At 45.6% G+C, this 22195-nt stretch overlaps 8 protein-coding genes across 12 annotated transcripts; 5 read left to right on the forward strand and 3 right to left on the reverse strand.

The window, feature by feature from the left end:
- Positions 1-175: 175 nt before the first annotated feature.
- Positions 176-5916, reverse strand: BDCG_00544 (uncharacterized protein). The gene is made up of 4 exons (XM_045416050.1): positions 4776-5916; positions 3503-4689; positions 3394-3415; positions 176-3315 (listed from the first exon to the last, which is right to left on the reverse strand). The coding sequence occupies exons 2-4, from the start codon at positions 3930-3932 to the stop codon at positions 2190-2192; spliced, it is 1578 nt and encodes a 525-aa protein (XP_045271865.1). The 5' UTR covers positions 3933-4689; positions 4776-5916; the 3' UTR covers positions 176-2189.
- On the forward strand, positions 4205-5500 carry BDCG_16162 (uncharacterized protein; the record flags this gene model as incomplete). The annotated part of the gene is made up of 4 exons (XM_045425421.1): positions 4205-4423; positions 4730-4886; positions 5066-5322; positions 5402-5500. The coding sequence occupies 4 exons, from the start codon at positions 4205-4207 to the stop codon at positions 5498-5500; spliced, it is 732 nt and encodes a 243-aa protein (XP_045279207.1).
- Positions 5509-7392, forward strand: BDCG_16163 (uncharacterized protein). The gene is made up of 2 exons (XM_045425422.1): positions 5509-6021; positions 6089-7392. The coding sequence occupies exon 1, from the start codon at positions 5567-5569 to the stop codon at positions 5972-5974; it is 408 nt and encodes a 135-aa protein (XP_045279208.1). The 5' UTR covers positions 5509-5566; the 3' UTR covers positions 5975-6021; positions 6089-7392.
- BDCG_16164 lies at positions 6163-7455 on the reverse strand. Of its 2 annotated transcripts, none has more exons than XM_045425423.1 (2): positions 7070-7455; positions 6163-7011 (listed from the first exon to the last, which is right to left on the reverse strand). In XM_045425423.1, exon 2 carries the CDS (start codon positions 6648-6650, stop codon positions 6423-6425), a length of 228 nt encoding a protein of 75 aa, XP_045279209.1. In that variant the 5' UTR covers positions 6651-7011; positions 7070-7455; the 3' UTR covers positions 6163-6422. The 2 variants fall into 2 exon arrangements, with proteins under 2 accessions (XP_045279209.1, XP_045279210.1); XM_045425424.1 differs by having other exon boundaries at positions 6261-6284; positions 6354-7239.
- Positions 7456-8012: 557 nt separating this feature from the next.
- On the forward strand, positions 8013-8396 carry BDCG_00545 (uncharacterized protein; the record flags this gene model as incomplete). The annotated part of the gene is made up of 1 exon (XM_045416051.1): positions 8013-8396. One exon carries the CDS (start codon positions 8013-8015, stop codon positions 8394-8396), a length of 384 nt encoding a protein of 127 aa, XP_045271866.1.
- A 3644-nt stretch (positions 8397-12040) lies between these two features.
- On the reverse strand, positions 12041-19438 carry BDCG_00546 (ribosome-interacting GTPase 1). 4 transcript variants are annotated; one of them, XM_045416052.1, is made up of 14 exons: positions 19195-19438; positions 17109-19077; positions 15625-16888; positions 15509-15529; positions 15398-15440; positions 15226-15300; positions 15080-15116; positions 14935-15005; positions 14520-14857; positions 14105-14461; positions 13899-14019; positions 13735-13818; positions 12847-13644; positions 12522-12740 (listed from the first exon to the last, which is right to left on the reverse strand). In XM_045416052.1, the coding sequence occupies exons 3-12, from the start codon at positions 15643-15645 to the stop codon at positions 13799-13801; spliced, it is 1104 nt and encodes a 367-aa protein (XP_045279211.1). In that variant the 5' UTR covers positions 15646-16888; positions 17109-19077; positions 19195-19438; the 3' UTR covers positions 12522-12740; positions 12847-13644; positions 13735-13798. The 4 variants fall into 4 exon arrangements, with proteins under 4 accessions (XP_045279212.1, XP_045279213.1, XP_045279211.1 ...); XM_045416054.1 differs by lacking the exon at positions 19195-19438 and adding an exon at positions 16967-17103 and having other exon boundaries at positions 12041-12740; positions 12847-13818; positions 17183-18317; XM_045416053.1 differs by lacking the exon at positions 12522-12740 and having other exon boundaries at positions 12956-13818; positions 19195-19401.
- BDCG_00547 (cysteine dioxygenase) lies at positions 15800-18272 on the forward strand. Its single transcript, XM_045416056.1, has 5 exons — positions 15800-16726; positions 16830-16901; positions 16983-17120; positions 17207-17264; positions 17377-18272. The coding sequence occupies exons 1-5, from the start codon at positions 16469-16471 to the stop codon at positions 17490-17492; spliced, it is 642 nt and encodes a 213-aa protein (XP_045271868.1). The 5' UTR covers positions 15800-16468; the 3' UTR covers positions 17493-18272.
- On the forward strand, positions 18407-21926 carry BDCG_00548 (capsule-associated protein CAP1). The gene is made up of 2 exons (XM_045416057.1): positions 18407-20788; positions 20897-21926. Exons 1-2 carry the CDS (start codon positions 18945-18947, stop codon positions 20946-20948), a joined length of 1896 nt encoding a protein of 631 aa, XP_045271869.1. The 5' UTR covers positions 18407-18944; the 3' UTR covers positions 20949-21926.
- The last annotated feature ends 269 nt before the right edge of the window (positions 21927-22195 follow it).

The raw sequence follows: 22195 nt of genomic DNA on the forward strand, positions 1-22195 counted from the left end.
TTTCAGGAGAAGATATTTTTTATAACGGATAGCTTGAATTGGGAGAGTAATGCAAAGTGGCATTTAATGGAACTCAGTGCATCAAGACGTATGGCAATTGCCATCGGAATGTCCAAACAGCTAATACTTGACCTACTATACTCCGTATACTGAATTCACTCAGCTTGTGTACAAGTGCAGGGTAGAGTCCACTTTTATGCGGTTTATTTGTTGGGTTAAAATGAATATATGCCTTTAGGAACAAAAAATTAAAAAAAATAAAAATACAAAAGACATCATGAGAGAAAAAAAATAGTTATAAAGACCACATGATTGACTGTATGCAAATTAAGAGAACTCCCTGTAAGACATGACGTCGAAGCATGTGCATTTTCGTCGGGGTACTTAGGGTTGACGAAACTGCGCAAGCTACATATATCTGTATACATCTGATCTGAACTGAAAAGTCTTTGCTTGTCAGATCGGGCTGTGTCGGGTCAGCTTGCGTAGTACAAAAGTGAAGGCAAAAGAGCAGGGGATTAGGCGTGTGGGGGTGGGGTTTGGACATAGAACAGCAAGATGTCGGAAACATGAGCTTCTCAAAAGTAAAATATAATATGGATGGATAACAGGTTTGGGGACTATATATGCATAAAGAACCAGAAGAGTTAGGAAAACAACATAAGAAAAGAAACTCAACAACCCAGCTAGCAGCATGGTCATTTCGAAGCTCCGTTGGCAATGTGGTTGTTGCACCATCCGGATGCTCTGCAATATGAGCACGATGGAAACGATAAGGAAACGGTGACTTAGTGTCAGTAGCTAAAATAGCCATAAAATCGAGAGCATGAAGAGATCAGATAAAAATAACACTTTCTTGAGAAAGATATGTCAACACAAGCCTCAAAACCTTCAACAGATAGCCATATGCCCAAAAATGCCAGCAACCCTTTCCCCGATTCCCGGGGTTTCATGCTTCCAAATTTTCATATAGCCATTTTCGAACCAATCACCAGGCCCCTTTCCGCGCGAGCGGTATATATTTAGATTTCCTGACACAAACAAAAACAAATCAAACAAAAAGGTCGGAGTAAAGAGAAGGGAAGAGAGTATAAAAAAGGAGATGAAACAGAGGGAAAAGAATATAGAGGGGGAAAAAAACATACACAAATGAAAAGGGAAAGCAAAACGAAGGAGATTCCAATCCTCTTCAGACAGGTGGAAAGGCAGGAGAAATGCGATAAGGGGAGATAAGTGAATTGAAGGGCAAATAAATAATATCAAGCCAAGATAATAACTCCGTTGGAGCAGCAAGCTCTAGAAGTTGTAACTGCATCTTCCAAGGCTGATTGTTTCTGTTTTTTGTTCCGTGTGGATCCTTTCTTGTGCGATAAACCGACGAGTATGATTTCCGATGAATGATAACGAGTTGATGAAACAAAATGCAAAGCAAAAAGGGAAAAAAGATGACAAAACCGTAGAAAGTTAACCAAGCAAAAGCCGATGGTGGATTGGCTGAGGAAAAGTAAAAAAAGCATGATGAATACCAATAAAAATTTTATAATATATGGCAGTTATCAGGTAGGCGACTGGGGGTGGCGCGGTCGACGAGGACGGGAATTGCTCAAAATTCGTTGGTCCTCCAGTACATTCATTGCCTTGGCTTGAGACCCAGCCTGAGTTCAGAGGCGCCAAGCAAAGCTGAGGTCGGATACTGGGCCTTTCCCAGAATTGCACAACAAGTCCCGCCCATTTATTGGGACTGTTGTCGTACCACAATGAATTATCGTGACTTTGCCGTCATGCGGATATGTATCCTCGGCGCGTGGTGTAGGGGTGTGATACCCGATACCTAAGTTTGTTTCAACGTATCTCTTTCCTGACCTTCCGAAGGGAAGGTTCGGGTGTCGAGAGCAACACAGAGCAGGCCGCTGCGGCCGACGGAAAGTAAATCGCGGACGAGTTCCGCATATAGGTGATTGCGTGCTGCGATCGTGTAAAGGATTCCTTGGGGTTGATTTCCTTTCTAGCGATATCCCCTCATGAACATTAAAACAAAATTCGATGCATATTTTCGAGAAAATCTGAACTCATAATAAAGTATCAGAGAAGCTAGCAATAGCTTCCGTTGTAACGTTATAAAATGACCACTGAAAAAAAAAAAAAAAAGAAGAAGAAAAATGAAAAAAATATTTAGCCACGCCTTCGGGTCATAAAGTGTGAATGCTTCTCTTTTTGCTCACTCTGTGACCGTCAGCATGCTCATCGATGCGATGCAGTCCTGCAGTTTGGCTCTGCGCTAACTCGAGTTTTTGCATTAATTTTCCGATGGTTACATAGTCTTGTGCTACCAGGCCAGTCGGTTGACTGTTAAAATAGTTCAAAACAAGCTCCAGAGCACGGCGTGCCTCATCATGGGTAGGAGAGCTAGGAGATACTGGAGAGGCAGTAGTAGATTGCGGTGGGGGTGGGGGTTGCATAGAATTTGTTTTGATCTCAGGATTGCTGCGATTCCTCTGCATTAGGGGTGATTCACTTGATGACGGACGAGTATTTGCGTGGTCTTCATCGGCAACACTTGGAGACGTGGACGGCTGAAAGACATTTTTAGGTGACACATGATCCGACGATCCGTTGGCAACTGGGCCTGGTTCCGTCACGGCAATTGGGAATGTCTGGCTTCTTGGTCGACTGGAATTGTTGACCGAGTCTTGTTCAACACGTAATTGACTTTCAGGAATGAAAGGGTTCTCAGAGAAGATAATAGGGCCAGAACTGGCCGCGCTGGCCGAGAGCGAGAGTTTTCTGTCGAGTGAATTTGTACTTTGCGAGTGAGAGTGCTGCCGGAATTCAGCGCCATACCCCGGCAGGGCACCATCAATGCTCTCTTTCTTTATTGAACTTTTCTGTTTTGGAGACAGAGGCGAAGGTGTTGTTGTTCCATTCGGTGATAGAGGAGAAATTCCATTAGGGGTTTGACTCGATGCGTTGGCTTGTCCGTTTCCTGGGCTATCCAGTTCATTTATTGTATCAATTGAGCCCTTCCGCGACTGAGAACTCCGTAAATAATTCTTCTGCTTGAACTTTTCCAACCAATTGGAGTTCAATATTTTCTGATGGTTTTCAGGGCCACCAACAGTACTCGCGAAGAAAATGGCCTTTTCTTTAATCATCTCATCGTTTAATTGACCGCCTTGGCGCAAGTGGTTCCTGACCCAGTTCGACAGAGCCCGCTCAATATCCGGAAATTTCCCTTTTGACTTCTTTATTGGTGAACGACTTCCATCATCTGGGCAGAGATATTTTTCTTTTTGCCGTAGAACCTTGGAAACAGTGCTGAAAAAAACTAAGGTTAGCAAAGTGGACAGGCAAGGTAAAATAGCGCTAAGTCTTAAGGTGGTTTGTAATATATACCTTCGTTCCACCCCAAACAAGGCTATACGAATTAAAAAAGGAAAAAAAAAAAGTCAGCATGACAGCGTCTACAGGAGTTGATTCAGCACACGGGGCAAGTATTCTTTACCTCCAATCTCTGTTTGTTTTACATGCGGGTGCCTTTCGTGATACTCACACATCCGACGTCGATCATTATCCGTGAGAGTCCGTCGCGGCGTAGGAGCTGTGGTTATTGGTGCTGTATGGATAGGATGCAGACTAGGCATGGAGGGCATCGGCATTGGCGGGAGAGGGACTGGGGGGAAGGTGGACTGTGTAGTCAACATGCTCGGCCATTGCGAAGGCGTGGACAGAGGAAGTAATTGCTGCGATGTATACGGTTGCGGAATGGACATGCTATAAGAGGGTTCTACTGGCATGACTGGTGAAGAGCCATAGGTAAAACCATTGAACTCGTTTATTGGCGATTGGTGCTGAGACTGACCATATCCTCCTCCCATATCAACCCATTGAGGCGCGGTGAAATCATGATCTTGTGGTTGCGCTTCAGTATCCATTTCTCGCTCTTTCTCTCCTTAAACCAACTTAATGATGACCAGGATACCCTTTTTTCCCCAGCTATTAGCTTTGCGGTCCGTAACCTGTCGAGGTTGTAAGGGTGGGCCGAAGACGAGGCAATATGCCGCCAAGCTGAGGTAGGATAGTAAAAGTAGGTCCGCTGCAGCCAAAGCGCAAGTTGAGCGGGTCTTCCAACTATAAATAAGAAGAGAAAACCCGATGCATGATATAAAATAGCAGCGCGAAATACAGGAGCCCGGGTCAACTAAAAATGAAAGTGAAAAAGGAAAGGAAAAGGGCCAAAAGGGAGAAGGTCAATTCAAATGATTCCAGGTACAAAGCCAGACAAGCCCAGTTATGCACCTTTTCGAGCTTCGTTGATGAGAGCGACAGGAGGTCCGGGAGGGGCCGCACGGCCGTTGTTATAATAATCCGGAGTATACCACAAGAAGGCAACATAAAGGGACAAGGTGCAGAAGTACCCTTGGAGGTGAGGGATTCTTTGCAAGGAGCAGATCAGCTAAGACTGATTGGTTTTGGCTTTTTTTTTTTTTCTTCCTTGGTAAGTAAAAGAAAAGTTAGGAGAGTACGAATGGCGCGAGAATAAAAAACAATAAAAAAGGCCACCAGGAAGTACGAAAAAAAGGCTTTTGGTGATCTGACTGGGTAACTCTGGTATTGACTTTTGCTAGACAGCTGAAAGTAACGGATTGCAGCCAATCCGCGGGGCTACCCGGACCTTGATGAGAGGGGGAACTGTCAATGCATTCATCTCATTAGGGCATTCATTTTACAGCTGGAAGAGAGTAACGAAAGACGGCAAGGAAATACAGTATTCTTACCAACACCATGCAGACAATACGTAAAAATGGAGAGGAAAGTCTCGCCCATTGGTGAATATAAAAGAGTGGACAGGCCGCACCGGCAATCTGGTTGGAGACCTCAAGTTTACGGTAATTATAGTCGCCCCCAACCCAAGTTCACCACCACGGCTTTAGAATGAGGGTGGATATTGTAAGTAAGGTTTTAAAAATAAAATTATGAATGGATATGGAAAAACAAAACTGGTGGTAGAACTGATCGTTATGATACGGCGCAATCCGACATTCTTTGGAAACCACGCATAAATCAGACGTGAAACCCAAGGATAGAGAGGCCTTGGGCAGCAGAAATGTTTCCACCCACATTGTTACGGGGCGCAGGGGTAACGTATGGTCTGCGTGGTATTCCCATACAGTTCCAGCCCAGCCACAGACGAGACGAGGCCGTCAGAGACAGCAATTACCCAGTACGCGCGGAAAAACTGTCAGGGGAGGGGTGAGGAAGGGGATTGAAGAGATCCCGAAGCATCAAATAATAACTGGCAGGCGACCAAACTGCCTAGAGAGAGTAAGGCCTGTTTAGCGCAATATAATGCCTGAAAGTTTGCTGAGGGGAAGGTTTCGGCTGTGGGTAAATGTCATGATAGGGCAGAGGGGAGCTAGGCGGAGCATCAGCGATCTTGGTGTGGAAACATCGGCAAACGGTGGAAGGTAGGATGCATGGAATGGCTTTCCGCGTTGTTTGACTCGTGCTCTGAACACCAGATTCGAAGATCATTTCGGATCAGCTCTCAGTGGAGTTTCGAAACAACATGAATGGTCCGCGTTTTGGCGCCTTATTAACATCGAATCTCCTCCTAATTGTCTTAGTGTTGCATCACTGCGGCCGGATCTGCTTGACCCATTGGACCTCACTCAGTGTTGCAAGATCATATGAGCTTAAAGGAATCATCTGCCCATCTTTGGACCAGCTATCAGCCAAAGGGACGCGCCCATATGTAAAGCGGGAAAGAAGAGATGAAAAGTATGAGTATTATTACTTGACCGTCTTGTCCACGAGACTGAAGAATTCCCGAGGACGAGAGGGCTCTCAAATTGACATGATTCAAAGGATGGCATTTTGCCATTTCTGGAAGTCTGGGGAACACGAACCAGGATCGTACCCCGCTCCGGCTCCAGATCTCTTTCTTGGCGCTCGTTTGATAATGGCAATCACGTGAGAATCGGATAAAGCTGGCTAAGCCCAATTAACCAAATATCTTGGTAGGTAGGCAATCGAATATCAGCGCCCAGGTTTCTTAGGCGAGCAGAGCAAACCACTAATTTTTCTTTAGCGACTGACGTCTGATTTTTATGGTTCCTCCTGCCATAGATGCAAGGCCCAAACCAAAACGAAAGGGACATGAAGCGCCTGAGGAATATGTTCTGCTTAAAATTTGCTGATTGGCTGGAATTCCGGGTTATTTTGAATGTGTTCTCTTCAGTATTTGTGGACCATCAATGCACTCTCAAGCATACAATTCTTTCGAACTAGTAACGATCAACCGTTTAGGAGAAAAAGCAAGCATTCGGTACGGCGAAGTAAAACGACATGCTTACGGAACAATACAATACATTACCAGGTTGACATATACGATACGGATGTATCGTCCTGTTCTTTCAATCGCACTAGCGGAGGCCACGGGCCCGGGCCGGTTGGATTTGTGCACTTCTTGACGCTGACCCTTGCTCTGTTGCCCAGTCAGTCGGAGTTTGGCTGGAGCGGCGTACAGTAACGAGGGAAAAAGCCATCGTGTCGCTTAGGTTGCTATTTTCTATCCTCATTAGTTGTCCCGTTGGATCCAATGTCTTCGATAGCATACGGTCATGGGCCTCCTCAGGGATCTTTTGCGCCATCCTGAGGTCAGGACTTTTGGGGCTGCGGGGAGCCGCGGCGAACCTGATTAATATTTGTTTGATTTTGGCGTGGAGGCAAGGGCTCTGTGATAGTTGATCGTTGAAGCAAGGACGGTCTGCTTTGACTGGGATACCAAACTTTTCAGCCAAGGGGACGGCCAGCCGTCACTGCTGCTGCAGCAGGAGGTTGATGATCTTATAGTTTGTCAAAGTTGCTCCACATGAAGGTTTGCTATACACCAACGAATGTCTTCATTTTGGAATTTCAAAAATCTTCACGAGGAAAAAGTTGCTTTTGATTTGATGAATTTTGGCATCCTGTAAGCGCTGGGGAATTTCGGAAATTTGACCGTGGCATTGGCTGTTGATCCATCATCAATATCTTCAAGATCTTTTGCGGAGCCTATGAGATAACTAACTAGGTCAGAGCAATTGGTCAACAACTGATACGATTTGGCTCCATCCCATGAGGACGGTGATGATGTATTTTACATGTGCTCGTTGGCCCAGGTTTCCCGCTTTTGTCGATCTCAACTCGGATACTTTTTTCCTTTGGCTGTTGCGCATATTTGAGTCGCATGGCACAAAGCATCAGAGTAACATGTAACATGTCGTAAAATAAGGGGGATATCGAGGGGATTGCAATTGACGTTCGTTGAGCCACTCTGGCTGACTAATCCACTCGCTTAACCAACAAAAGTTTAGACCTTCATCTATGAAATACAAAACCCTACAAGCTTGCTGAAATTGGCATTGCTGAAATTTTTCATTGCGAAGACAAGTGGGGGTTTGGCTGCAGGGTAAAATATGTGTGTGTGTGTGTGTGTGTGTGTGTGTGTGTGGAGATGAAGATTTTCATGTATAAACTCGGTGGACTTTACACGTTCAAATCCTCCCCAATCCGCCCAATCTGACGACGTATATAATAATAATAATTACTCCAGCTCCGCGTTGTATACTCCGTAGAGCCACGCCCAAAAGGATATTAATCCCATAACAAGATGTTATTCCGATGCCAAGAACTATGGCCTCCCGGACCAAGATGATTCTGATCCCCACGCAACTGTGTACTCCGTAGTGTGGTTTGGGATCCTTTTCAGCTCCGCCAGGAGCAGGTGTGGAAGCGCATCCACCCGTCCATGTCCTTTATTTTGAATTGCCTTCAAACCTCATGAACATAAGCATCATCGCTAACTGGGCTGCAGTATGATCCCTAGCGCGGCCAAGCAAGACTCACCCTGTCTCCGTTGAGCTTGGTTGAGTTAGGCCTGATCGACCGTCCAAGCTCCGCATATATTTTTCTAACTTACAAGAACTAAAAACAGACCCAGCTCAAGCTGGGCAAAAATGATCTATCAAATTATGACGCCGGCAGTCATGCTTCGGATCAGCACTGTCACCCCAGGAGCGCCAAGGGGTCCTTGGCTCAAGAACTGCGCAAAGACCATCCTGGCTCAAACTACCCCTTCATGGACGAGTATGGGCACGTTTTTGAAATCTCCTCCAGCCGATGGCACGGCAAGCCAGACCAAGGATGCCGCTTTTGAGCTTCCAGGTCCCTGTACATTAAGTCCTTTAGGGAAGATATTATTTGTGCAAGTCTCCTACAGGCCAAATAAATTCTACAAATCGTACGGATTAAAGGAGTGGCATTCACGGCTGCACAATATTCTGAAAGGGAAAAAGAAGGCTCTGCCCAAGGAAACACCAATAATAATGTCACCTTTGGCATTCATCCAGAGTTGAGCCCGCTCATCGTCAGTTTAGCTCTCAGAATTTCACATGCTCAGAATCTTCAACAGATCATTTTCGTGGACCAATAGGACATTTTTAGCACATATCTGAACATGATGTTGTGAACAGCGACCGATTATCAGCTTTACGGAAGAGACTGCGAGGCCTAATTTAATGACATTTGCAGAAGCGAATCCTGGATATCCTGAACAGATGCGACAATTCTTATCGCCAGCAGACTGCCCTCCTGAGTCCCTAGCTTAGATGTTTGAAGGTGCACGATAGACAGTTTCACGAGCATCAAAGATCAGCTGCCTACGCCGACTTTTCAGGCAAGATCTTTGTGGGTAATTGAACTCCATCTGCAACACAAAGATAAACCGGGAACCAACCACAAGAAAGGCTCAAGAAACACTTGGAGAGACAACTCAAACCAATTTTTATGGACGATTGTGTATTTCATTTCCATTGTTTGATTCTAATCTTCTGGGTTATTTCTTTGTTCAATTCTCATCAAACCCACGCATAGCTGCGAAAAAGCATCAAAACCCCTGCATCTTGTAAAATGCATCCGGCTCTAATAATCTGTACCTTGTCCCTCTCAAATTCAGCCATCTATCCTTGCCAGGTCTGGACTCAAAACTCAAGGATTCTTCTACTCCCCGGTCCGTCCCCAAAAACGCCGATGTAAAGGAGGACGCGGGTTTTCAACGACCTTAGGCCTATCCATTATTAATGCCAAGACGGAAACTTACAAAAACAGTCCCCTTGCTGCCATGCCAGGGCAAGATGTTGCTAGGCTCTAGCTCCATCCCACCCGAACACCTCGTTTAAATCCAACATCTTGCTTCGCAAGCAGGACAGGAATTTCCGTTTGCCATTGGAGCTTCTTTTAACTCCCACTGTTTCTCCATTTATGGTTAAAGGAATGGACTACGACCGCCGCAAGTCGTTCGCTAAAAAGAGAATAATATCTCGTTTGAACTTCCCCCACGGTTAGGTTATGGACCAAAATCCATCGCGGCTCGTTTCAATCCTTGCTGATCCAGTCTTCCAGCCGGCCCTCCTTTTTTGTGAGGTTCTTATGTAAGAGATCGCCCGGGCAAGTTTCGCACTATTTTTCCGGAAGCGAAAGGGAAAAGTTTGAAGCTGGTTCTCTTCCGCTTCGTGCGAACTTTATTTTCTTTTTCTTTTCTTTTTATGTCCTTTGTCGTTGCGTTGATGGCTGGCTGGCTGAGCGAAGCTAGAGAGTTGGATCAGAACTAAACAAGTCCGTTAAGGTAACTTTCAAACCTCCCTTCGTCGGCTGTCCCAAGCTGAATTGATCTGAAAGGAAGCGGCAAATAAAAATGACAAGGGTCTAAAGCTAACAATTCCAATGTAGGCTAAGGCCGGCTGTTTCCTAAAGTTTTTCCTTTTCATGCAGTATGAAGTCATCTGCGAAATCTGAATTCAAAAAGAACCAATAGAACGGAAAAATTGGCCGGATGCTTGAAGTGGGAACAATATTGCCATTTCACAGAGGTGAAAAATGTTAATTGAACAAGAAGGACAGAACCTGTTCGGAAAGTGGAAGAAGACTCCAATTCCAATTCCCGTTGCCTACTCTCATCCTTTCATTTCAATTGATATCCAGCTAATTTCGTTGTTTGCATGCATTCGTAACTCCCGATATTTTGCGTTCGGGTCCCTCGCCTAAGAGAGTATAAGTTCTTTTCCAAACTTTGGCTTCAGTGGTGCTGATCTGATCTGATGCCTTCCAGTGGTTTAAAAACTCTCGAGTTTTGAACTTTTTTGTCCTACATTACCTAGATAAGCCCTGGGGCCTTTTCTCGTGCGAGTTACAAGCTCAGGAACATCTGAATCAGAAAGCGTTGCTGCTGGGAGACTCGGTGAGAGAAGTGTCCCTGGAAGTACCTCTAAATGGGTTCGCAATAGCTGGGACAGCGCATGGCTCAGGGTCATGCATATGGAAGAGAGATATCCTTCCCCATATCTTCCCCAGGCCTTTTATTTTATCGGCTAGTTCATCGATTAACCGTTTCTTCGTCAGGCCTACACTCCAGTACATACATAACGCTTGAATCTCTGCCAAGCAAAGACATTGGGGTCTTTTTTTATTCAAGCGTTGCAACTACATGGCCAACCAAGAGTTCCAAAAAATGTGCCACGATAGGGGAGTGGTTCCCAGTCTGATATGCAAATGGATACCCACAGCTTGGAGAGAAAAGCCATTTATCGATATATTCCCCTAGGAGCTACTCCGTGAATCCTTCTATGAGGGAGGCTATATGGCAAAGAGATGCAACTGCTCCTATCAACAATCATCATACCAAACATACCTATCTATATTTCTCATGATGTCAATGGCGTTGCGCATCTTGCAGCACAGAGCCGTATCTACTACGTTGGTATGGTATAATATTCCGGAATCGTTACCAGCAAGCCTTAAACGCCTGCAAATGGACGAGATGAAACCCCCCTCAATTGACATGATAGAAGTTGCTCCCAAGGGGGTGGGTCTGACACTGAAGAACTCTGGTTTCGATTTCTAATTTCGGTGAACTTGGGTACATAGATCTTGATGTCCAGGAAATAGATCTCTTTACCGCTTCACCCTGTTGTCGTTCTGACAAATTGGCTCTAAAATAAACCGGGACAGGGTCCTGCTTAAGCCCATGCTCATGCTCATGGATTTCCCTGTTTTCAAGAATCCTAGGAAAAGAAACCGGCTCGATTGGGATGGAGAATGGTATCCCCACCTGGTCCAGAACGAGATGTCTCCTTCTTTACAAGTTCAACACCCTAACTTTGTTAATGATAGAAAACGAATTAAAATGAAAGTAGGCGTTTGCTTTCGGTGATAGGAAGCTAGGAGGCTCTCAAACAGCCCAAAAGCATTCAGACCAAGTTGAAGAAAAAGTGACAAAACCTCTCAACAATTGAGAAGAGTCACCTCCCGAGGTACTCCTATCTCGTTTACAGAGCTCTCCTCTTGATATGAATAGACACGCCCCGTTTTGTTTACTCAACGATACTCGAAGAGTCGGCCGACAACCCTGATTTCACGGCCGTGCTCTCCTTTCGAAAACACATAGGAATTGGGATGGCGAAAAATGAACCATCAAATGGACAAGCAGAGGATAGCTAATATAGGTGGACGGGGAATGGATATGCACGGTAACTCAGATACCCCAACTTTCGGTATATTCTTTAGACGTTTAGTTTGGTTCGATCCATGTTTACCTTTTTACGAACGCCTTTCAGCTGTCGATGAATGAATCTGAACGGGTCACTCACGACGCCGGCGCAAGAGACAGCGGAGAGACGGAGAGAGATAGAGAATGAGAAATGAGAATGAGAAATGAGAATGAGAAATGAGAATGAGGCCTTCGCATCAATACCCGATAGAGAGTGGTTCTCGGCTATTGGAAAGAAATGAAGAACAGGAAACAAGAGGGGAAGACTGGACACCGGGTATATATATATAATCTTATAGAACTGGTTGGCTGGCTGACATCGCCTTTTTCCTTTTCATCTTTTTCTCCCTTCTACGCTCCCCTACTTCCCTTTTTCAAAGAATAATAAAAGTGAGAATATCAGGATAGTAAGTTAGTAGTAGCCTTGTGGTTCATAGCAACGAACGGGATGGAGGCGGAAAATGAAACCAGGGAAAAAAAAACTAGTAGCCGGGTTCAAGGGTTCCGGAAGGGGGTAGTAGGTATTATGAAGGGCAGCATTGCACACACAGTCAGGTTCCCTTTACATAAAAAATAGAAAATAACGAAAATAAAAATAAAAATAATAAAAATCGATGACATGGTGAGATCGGATAACTATAAAATGGAGGAAATATTTTTAGAAGATCAAATGCAAAAAGAGAAGCTGATGTAAATCACACTCATCGCAACCCTTTTCTCTCTAACTATCGAGAAGTCTTCTCTTTTCTCAAAAGATATGGTTCTTCTCAACAACGAACAATTAAAGGGGTAAGTAAGGTAACACAGATGGATATCTAGATGGCTTGGAGTCTTTTGCGACGGAGATGAAGCAAGGGTCTCCGAAAAGCGAAGAAGGGATAAACCGCAGAGTAGCGTTACACTCTAACTACTCTGGTGGGAAAAAAAGAAAAAGGAGGCCGAGCCTGGTTTTCTTTGTTTGATTTTCTTTTGATTTTTGACTCTTTGACTTTTATTATCTTTTTTACACCCTTTTTCAGCCCTCTTCGTGGATCCATGGGATGGAAACAAAGACCCCATGCTTCTCGGTCGCTCACCGAGACGTTCGTCGTAACTAACCTGGAAAAGAGACCTGCCTGCACCGAGACTGGGGATGGATTGGGTAGATATCTATATACTACTAGGGTACTTTGCGTGTAAGTATAGTACGTAGAAGCAGAGCGCATCAGCCCCTTTTTGCACCCTTGCATAAAAGATATGATTGAACATGGATTCTCACATACATAGATACGGTCCACACGGTATGCATTTCCATACAAGGGATGCAATACGCCGAGGGAAAAGAAAATATGGATAGATAGACATTGTTACAGGTGTGTATGAATTCCTTCGAAAGGGAAAAAAAAAAAAAAGAGGGGGGGGGGGGGGGGGGGGGAGATGAAAAAGAACTGCCTGTGTTAATACATTGCTTTTCCTGTGAAGCGGATACCAACATGAGCAAAACACTACAATCCTGAGTCGCTCTTTTGTTCGCTGTTTTACTCTTTTTGATATCCGCCCTAAAGACCATGTTTGTACGTGGACATCTCTCCTTTTGGCGGGAAAAGAAAAAAAAAAGATAGAAGAACCCTATATGCATTCTCCGTGATAGTCCCGACAGACGGCGACGACATAGGCAAAGTACGATAGATAGTACACACAAAGCTTGAAATCCATTTGGGTATAAAATCTAAAATCTAACATGCGTCAAAAGATTAAACTATAAATTTGCCAAGAAAGGAAAGCAATGCCGGAAACCGTTCGTAGGCTAAAACTTATTCAACAAAAAAGAAAATAACTTTTGTTTATTCCTCCGTATTCCTTGGATGCTATGCTTCCCATGATTCGTCTTGAGGAAAAGGGCGTGCGGGTCGAGAAGGCCACGTATGTTTCTATGTATCATGATCGTTATCATCGCCATGGTCCCGCTCCGTTGCGCTGGGTCGTGTGTCCCGGCCGAGAAAATATGTTTTGCGGCGACTGATTCGTGCATCGAGCACCAAAAAAAGAAAAAGAAAGCCATTTGGCTGGTTGTCATTCGTCTAAAATTGGTAAATTAGATCTCTTTTGCTATTTTTTCTGCCTCTTCCTGGTAGGGATTGCTGCATGGAGTGGTCCGTTGTTTGACTTGCATAGCTAGGCCACCTTTTCTTTTCTTTTTCCATGGTGCTGTTTTATTTCATCTGCTTGATACTGTTATCGCTTGATAATTGTGACTGTACAGAAATTTCAAATTAGCATTGCACTTGGGTATGAGACAGAGGGGATAGGGAGGAGAGGAGTTGGTTTCGCATACTTATGTCCTCATCTGCAAGTTCATGACTGAGTCCCACTCTTTGTGGTTGATGTTTGACGGAACGACCATAAACGATTGCATGTTTGAATTGTTCTGCGATGGTTTTATGAATGGAATTACACTTGAGGAAAAAAACAGTTAGCTCTGTAACTAGGATTGCGGGTCCAAGTAAGTCCCCAACATGAGATCAATTGATTAAAACCTACGAAATCTTCAACGGTGCAAGCATTACGCCGCAGAACGACCGGGGACGAATAATCTGGAGTTTTCCCCTTGGGTTTTGTATAGACTCTCCTGAGATCGAGTTTCTCCCACATGAGCTCGAGCAGTTCATCAATGTTCCACCCATGCTCAGAACTGATCGGGCACGCATTCGGGATTCGATAGAGCAGGTCCAATTCCTCAATTGATATAGCATCGATCTTGTTCAATGCATAAACAACGGGGATATAACTCCGACTCCTCGCCTCGAGCACGTCGATAAGGTCATCAATTGTCGCGTCGCACCGAATCGCAATGTCCGCAGACGAAATCCGATATTCGCTCATCACAGCTTTAATTTCCTAGCAAACCACATGAATGAGCAAAAGGCTCCTCCAAAATCCACTGGGTCAAACTTACATCATGATCAATGTGCGTTAAGGGCACGGTACTCGTGATGGAAATGCCACCCTTGTCCTTCTTCTTGAATACGATGTTCGGTGGAGACTTGTTAATCCGGATCCCAAAGCCTTCCAATTCCGCTTCAATGATTTTTTTATCCGTCAGGGGCTTATTCACGTCCAAAACGATGAAGATGAGATTGCAGGTCTTGGCAACGGCAATAACCTGCCGACCTCGACCTTTGCCATCTTTTGCACCTTGAATGATACCAGGAAGGTCGAGAATTTGGATTTTCGCGCCATTATATATCACCTGGCCAGGAACAGTCGTTAGGGTCGTGAATTCATAAGCGGCAGCTACAAAAGGAAAAGAAATGCTTTTAGAAACCTTCCCGCATTAAGTCACTGGTATATCCATGCGATTTTCGACGTACCCTCAGAATGCTGTCCTGTTATTTTGCTCATCAAAGTGCTCTTCCCGACAGATGGGAAACCGATAAACCCCCTTTAACACACAAAAAAGAAGTCGATTAGTGAAATGATGCCAACAACCATGCTGAGATCAGATTCAGAACGTACACGCTCGCTACTCCCGTGCGAGCAACATCGAAACCAACTGATGGAAGAGGAAAAGAACACCGTCAGTAAGCATTTGTATACAATGACGCCGGGATAAAGACAGATAAGAAAGCATGAGGGAGAAAAATATATAAAAAATAACTTACGTCCACCGCCACCACCGCTAGAGGTAGGTGTAAGAAGCTCTCTCTTTAGCTTCGCAAGCTTAGCTTTCAATTGACCTGCAAAAATAAAATAGATTATCAGCCCATCAGCTTCGGCATATCTGCACGGCCTACCCCGCTTCCCGAGCTATTGCATCAATAATGCAAAACGTACCTAAATGATACGACGTGTTCTTGTTTTTTTGAGTCCGAGCCATCTAGAGGGTGGTTAACTTCGGGGGAGTCCCCAGTTTCCGAAAGGTCATGGGTGGGTAGCAAGGCTTACTTCGGTCTCGATCTCCTTGATCTAATGGGTGCCAGCATGTGTCAGTTGGCAAGTATATCCAGGTGTGTTACAGTTGAAGCGCGGGGTTGGGGATGAAGGGGGAGGGCAGAACGGACCTTGTCCACAGTTGTCGCCATGCTTGCGGATTTGTAACTTTCGTCTTTCTATAAAGCAGAACAGGTATTGGAATGGGGTACTCAAAAAGCGGATGAGGCCAGCTCTATCTATACAACCTGTCTTGCTATCAAAGAGCGGAGATTTTGCGTGGACTTCGGTGTCAATTCGATTTTGATGTTGGGATTTGGGCGCCGGAAGTTCAAGAATGTCGCTGAGTCATTTATTAGTCAGGCTTGGCATTTGACCTCGCGTGGAAATTCCCAAAAGGTTCCAAGGATGGTCCCGAACGGTTCCGGAAGTCGCTTAGTGTCGGATTAACAGGGGCAAAATTCGGGGAATCGGCTCATCGGGGGCTTCCAACTTTGGTTTTAAGGCTCCAAGTTGGGGGAAGTTAGGGTTAGACGAACCGCTGGGCGACGTTAAGATTTCCCTTGGGCCGTTATAGAACTGCGAAATATATATAGGGGTATATGGGGTCGGGTTCGAGTAGTAGCCACCGTGTGCTTTTCGTTCCTGACCGCCTGTTCTCTTCACTCTTCGGCTAGTAGTATCTATTTTGCACCCAGGTGCCGCCTCCCGCTTGTTCGGCTCAGTCTGGTCTGGGCTCTTTCCTACCCGCGTGATCGAGTTCTCCATCCATCTGATAAGATTTCTCCGCCGCCTCCGCCTCCTACCTGCGCCGTGGTCCCACTGCATTCATTCATATAAGAGACACTGCACCCAGCCCGCCGTAATTCTTAAATACCTCATAGGAACTATCTTCCTCGCCGTACTCCTCGAACCACGTTCATCTTTCTACTCTCGTTCTCAATCTCCAGGCCCAAGTGCACAGGTCCCGACACAATGCCGTATCTCGTGAACGGCGACTCCTCGCCCGAAGCCTCCCCCGTCGATGCATTCCACAGCTTAGTAGAGGACATCAACACAGTCCTTGGCCCTAGCTCAGGTCTAGATTCCGACGACGTCGATCCGATGGATATCCAGAAGCTCATGGAGGACTATACCTCCAACGAGAGTGAATGGGAACGGTATGCCTTTGGCGATGCTGGAAGAGCATATACGAGAAATCTGGTCGATGAGGGCAATGGTAAATGTAATCTGGTGAGTCATAGGCACGGATGGGCTTGGCGATGTTTGGAGTCATTGATCGATTGATGTCCATGATGCTTCGGGGGTGAAACATGCTAACGGCGAGGGTATATAGCTTATTCTCGTCTGGAGCCCTGGAAAGGGAAGCGCCATTCATGACCATGCCAACGCCCACTGTGTAATGAAGGTTAGTACCATTAGCTGGAGCCCGGTTTGTTTTTGACCCCGATTGAGGGGAAATTTCTCACTGACATTATTCCCGTCACAGGTACTAAAAGGGTCCCTGCGAGAGACGCAATATTCGTGGCCCGAGGAGGACAAGGTACAGAAGGGGGAGCCATCACCCTTGTCCATAACCAAGGACACCGTGTATAAAGAAAACCAAGTCACTTACATGTCAGATAAGGTGAGGATAAGACGTGGACCAAGCTCCATCCTATTTTTAGAAACTTTCTGGGGAGAACATACACTAACAAGCTTAAAAACGAAAAGCTCGGCCTGCATAAGATCTCTAATCCTGACCCTGACGATTTTGCTATTTCCCTTCACTGTAAGTTCATCACTTGCCCAAACACGTGCCATCCCTCTTGCTGCATTTCGATTCATGGGAACGATTTTATCTTTTTCCATCTTCTTTGGAGGTAAACCTAACCTGGTGACAGTATACACACCACCAAACGCTGCTCATTATGGGTTTTGCCTTTTTGACGAGAAGACGGGCAAGTCGCGACACATCAAACAATCCATGTTCTTCTCCAGCAAAGGACACAAACTATGATTTCCGTGTCCTGCGAGAAGGGTCAACGAAAGTTGTCCCTGGTCTAGGTATGCGCTCTAGAAGTTGTAAATGAATGAAATGCGGGACGATAAGTGTTCTTTGCGCTGGAGCCCCGTTTTAATGAACCTTTCTGGTCTGGTGTCTTGGGGTATTGCAACTATTTCGGGTTTCGGGCTTGCGCTATAAATGACGTGATTTCATCCTAACGCCAGATGCATCTTAGCTCGTCTTCAACAGACCGGGGGTTTCGTGTGGACGACATACGCAGTACGGCGTATATTTTCATCACCCCAGCTACACGGCAAAACTCCCAAGGCGAGAGCCACTATTATTATTCTTAGAGCCGTTGTAATTAGCATTTTTATCCTCCTCTCCTTGTTTCAGAGAGTTTAGCCCGTTCTTCTTTTCTTTTTTTCAATCCATGCCCACTCCACTCTCCTCAATCAAATATATGTAGAGTTATTAGTTACACGTTCTCAGTAATTCTCCATGAACAGCGCCTTGCCACATTTAATATCAACCCCAAAAATAGTGCTGAGTACTCTATAGATTTCAACGAGCAACCAACAAAAGAGGAAGCGCATTCCACCGTTAGTGGCCGTCCTTCCGGCCTGGATGTGTGCTTCAAATTTAACACACAGAGAGAGAGAGGGATTTCAAGACGAGATAAGCCGTATTCAGTCACAGGTGAGGTCAACTTATGTTTGAATCGATGTAGACGTTATTGTGGATAGATATTTCTATGTAAATGCGATCGTCTCCCTTGTCTGCTCCTCGCGGCCTTGTTTCCTATTAAGTTTGTTGATTTATTTGATTGATTCAAGCTTGGTTGGGTGTTTGTTTAAATTTGAGACAGATTCTTCGTCATTTGTCTCAGGAGCCTTGACGGATGTAATAATGTACTGTCCATGTACATGTACATGTACTCCGTACATACATTATTACTACGGTCTGTACTCCGTACATGTATGTACATACACTGCGTCGCTCCTACCCCCGACGTTATGCTGTCCTCTCCACCAACCGAGCCCCAAGCCTATCGCGGTTAAGCTTTGCGCCGAGTCGCTTGGCACGCGTCTAATCCCTGTCGATTCGTCACCTTGGAGGCCAGACCTCGCGCTTACCGCTTTGGGGGCCTTGACATATCGCATCAGAGCGTTCATCGTCCTAGCACTTCCAGGAGTGGCTGAACAAGCTTGCGCCCTAGGTACTTTTTTTTTTTTCCAGGGCAAAGGATCCTTCTTGCCTATAAAATTTAACTGCTTGGCGCTGGATCACGAACAGCACCTTCCCAAAATCACAGTTTTATTTACCTTGAACCAAATACGCCGGCCCAAAGGCTACATCTATACCTTCCCTTTTACGCCGTCCCTCAAAAATGCCATTGCTCTCTTCCTGAATGCCGCCCATTTTCGCCCTACACATGTCCGGACCGTTACTTGTCAATTGGGGATGCGAACGCAACGGTTTGTCGTCCTTTTGGCGGTCGTCTGCCTCGTAGGGCTTTCGTTTGTGCTACTGGGCCATCCAGTGCCAGCTGGGAGAGTGAAAGAAAGCGGGAAGAACAATCCGTTATTCATCCCGACTGAAAACCGTCCCAAAAATGTCGACCATCAGCGGCAGCAGCAGCAGCAACAACAACAACAACAACAACAACAACAACCGCAGCAGCAGCAGCAGAAACAAAATATCCCTCACGAACATCCTATCACCGTCACAGACAAATCCCATCCAGTCGCCCAGCTATTCGATAACGCGAATAGAAAGTTCGAGAATGTCCGTGCCAGACAATCCAAGACGCTCAAGGATGCGGTGGAGGAATACCGACGTCGTTACAAGATGCCTCCCCCACCGAGATTTGACGCGTGGTTCAACTTTGCACAGAAGCGGGGTGTGAAGTTGATTGACGAGTACGATACGATATATCATTCTCTTCTCCCGTTTTGGGGACTGGAACCCCAATTAATCCGAACGAGGGCGAAGGAGGTTATTGGTTTTGATAATGGGGTTATCGCCGTCTTGATTCGGAGTGGCAAGGTTTCTAAAATAGCCGGTGGGGGTGAGGGTATTATGTGGAAGCGAGAGGCACTGAAGAACATGTTGGAGCGATTCGTCAAATACCTGCCTGACATGGATCTGGCCTTTAACATCCATGATGAACCTCGGGTCGTTGTTCCATATGATGACCTACAGCGTTTGGTGCTTCGTGCCGTAGATAACGCTCTGCCGAAGGCCTTTGCGAACGCCTCCCCGAGAAACTCCTGGTCACCACGGCCCAAGGACTTGAACAAAGGCGATAGGGTCGACGAGGTCAGGATCACGCGATTTAATCGATTTGCACATCAACCCACATGGACCATTTCGCGCATGTCCTGCCCTGTGGATAGTCCCGCGCGAAGCCTCGACGAAACAGCTGCCGACAATATAACCGCTTACTCCTACTCGCAGCTTGGCTTCATTTACAACACCACTGCTTTCTCAGATGTGTGCTTGACCCCTTCCCTCCGCCACACGTTCGGGTTTTTCGACCGCCCCAATGCGTTTGATGTCACTCATGATCTCTTCCCTATCTTCTCGCAGAGCAAGGTGTCTAGTTTCCAAGACATTCTATATCCAAGCCCGTGGTACTGGGCTCAAAAGGTTCCATACGATGCTACGATGGATTACGAATGGGATAATAAACAGGAGCAAATGTACTGGCGCGGGTCAACAACGGGCGGCTTCTCCAGAGCAGGGGGTTGGCGGCGACAGCACCGACAGCTATTCGTCAAACGGATAAACGGGTGGGATACGGCAAAGGTCTACGAACGATCCACCACAGCTGCAGAAGACAATGCATGGACCCTCAAGGACGTCGCACGACGAAAATTTAAACACATCTTCAACGTCAAGTTCAGCCATATCGGCCAATGCGATCCAGAAGATTGCAAAGCGCAAGCCGAGTTCTTCGACGTTGTGCAATCTGCTGCCCAGCAGGATGCGTGGCAGTACAAGCATCTTGTCGACATTGATGGGAACGCGTTTAGTGGCCGCTACTATGCGTTCCTGCAGAGTAATAGCTTGGTATATAAGCTTGCGGTTTTCCGCGAGTGGCATGATGAATGGCTCCGTGCGTGGGTGCATTATATTCCCCTGAGTCTGCACGGGGATGAGCATGTGGAAACTGTACGATATCTTGCCACAGAGAAGGAAGGCCAGGCCATTGCGCGAACGTTGGCGGCTCAGGGGCAGGAGTGGGCACAGTCAGCGTTACGAAACGATGATCTAGAGGTGTATTTTTTTAGGTTGTTATTAGAGTGAGTTTCTTGCCTCTAGACCACACAGCCGATTCCCCGTGTTATTTTATTTTATCTCTTTTAATCTTTCGGGTCCGAGTAATTACTAACCGCGTGACTACAATTTAGATATGGGAGAATTGTGGATGACAACAGGGAAAGTATAGGATTTTCTCCCTAACCTAATTGCAAGAGGAAACGGACCCATGAGGCGCCAGATTTGCATTTTTGCTCTGGGCAGGTGGTGTATCTATTTATATCTACGCGTACATACTCTTTTTCTTGGTTCTGTTTTTAATTGTCAAAACGTCGTCTTTTTTTTTCCTGCTACATACCATATTTATTATCTCTTCTCACCGGGGCCGCCTAGGAAAACTGTTCCCTCCCCACTCCCCATCATAATTCTTGGCCCTCTCTCTCCCATCCACCTTCCTCGTTCCCTCTAACTCCTCGGCCCGGCTCCAGAAAACGTACTTAATATTCGGTTCGCCGATGAGCCAGCACATAGCATACCGCAACCAGCATGGAGCACGCACCGTGCATCGTGCAGTACTTATTTTCTCCCTTCCCTTTCCTTTCTTGAGCATTCGCGTGGTGTAATGAAAATTTGCAGCATTTAGTCGTTGAATCTTGCATTTTTCTTGTATTCGCCTTTTTTTTGGTTTTGGTTTTGGCTTTTTACCTTTTTCCCCCCCTTTTCAGTCTCACCTTGAGGTCTAATTCTCCTGCTCTTACATACCTATACCCTTTTATTATTTGTATATGGTTTTCTATTTTTTTGTAAAATAAAGATAGATAATCTCTCGGCATGGGAAAATTCTCTTGACGAAGCGGCGCGCTGCTGTCTCCTAATTTTCTTACTTGCCATGTGAATTCCTCTCTTTCTTGCTTTCTTTTTATTCTTTCTTTCCCCCCCTTCCATTTTCACATTCAAGGATGACATGTTGGTGCTAGGTTGTGTAGATGATGGGAATTGGATGTTAGAAAACAGACTGTATCTGATTGCTCCTTAATGTACAGAGATGTTGCACATAGGAAATGTGTATAGGCAGGTATTTTTATCTACTAGCTTTTGATTCCCGTATATAATTAGTTTATACAAACTTAACATGTGCCAAAAAGTTCGAAACAACAATTTCCTTACGTGCAAAAGGCAACACATGACCCAGTTCCTCCAGGCCGAGGCAATGACGTCACTTCCTCCTCCTCCGGCCATCGGCCATCGGTTCCAACACAACGATCAAACTTGGCCACTCTCACACAACCTCATTACATCCAACACTGCCATATATCAACCCCATATTTTGTCACAGAACTACGTGGATCATATTCTCATTATTAGCAGTTATTGGCCAAATCGTCTCTTGCGGGAAATCCGAGCAAATCTCAAAGCCAAAGCAAAAACGCTATCGTCGCTCTTCAGTGAAA

Source organism: Blastomyces dermatitidis (assembly GCF_000003525.1).
Source record: "Blastomyces dermatitidis ER-3 genomic scaffold supercont1.1, whole genome shotgun sequence".
Lineage (NCBI taxonomy): Eukaryota > Fungi > Ascomycota > Eurotiomycetes > Onygenales > Ajellomycetaceae > Blastomyces > Blastomyces dermatitidis.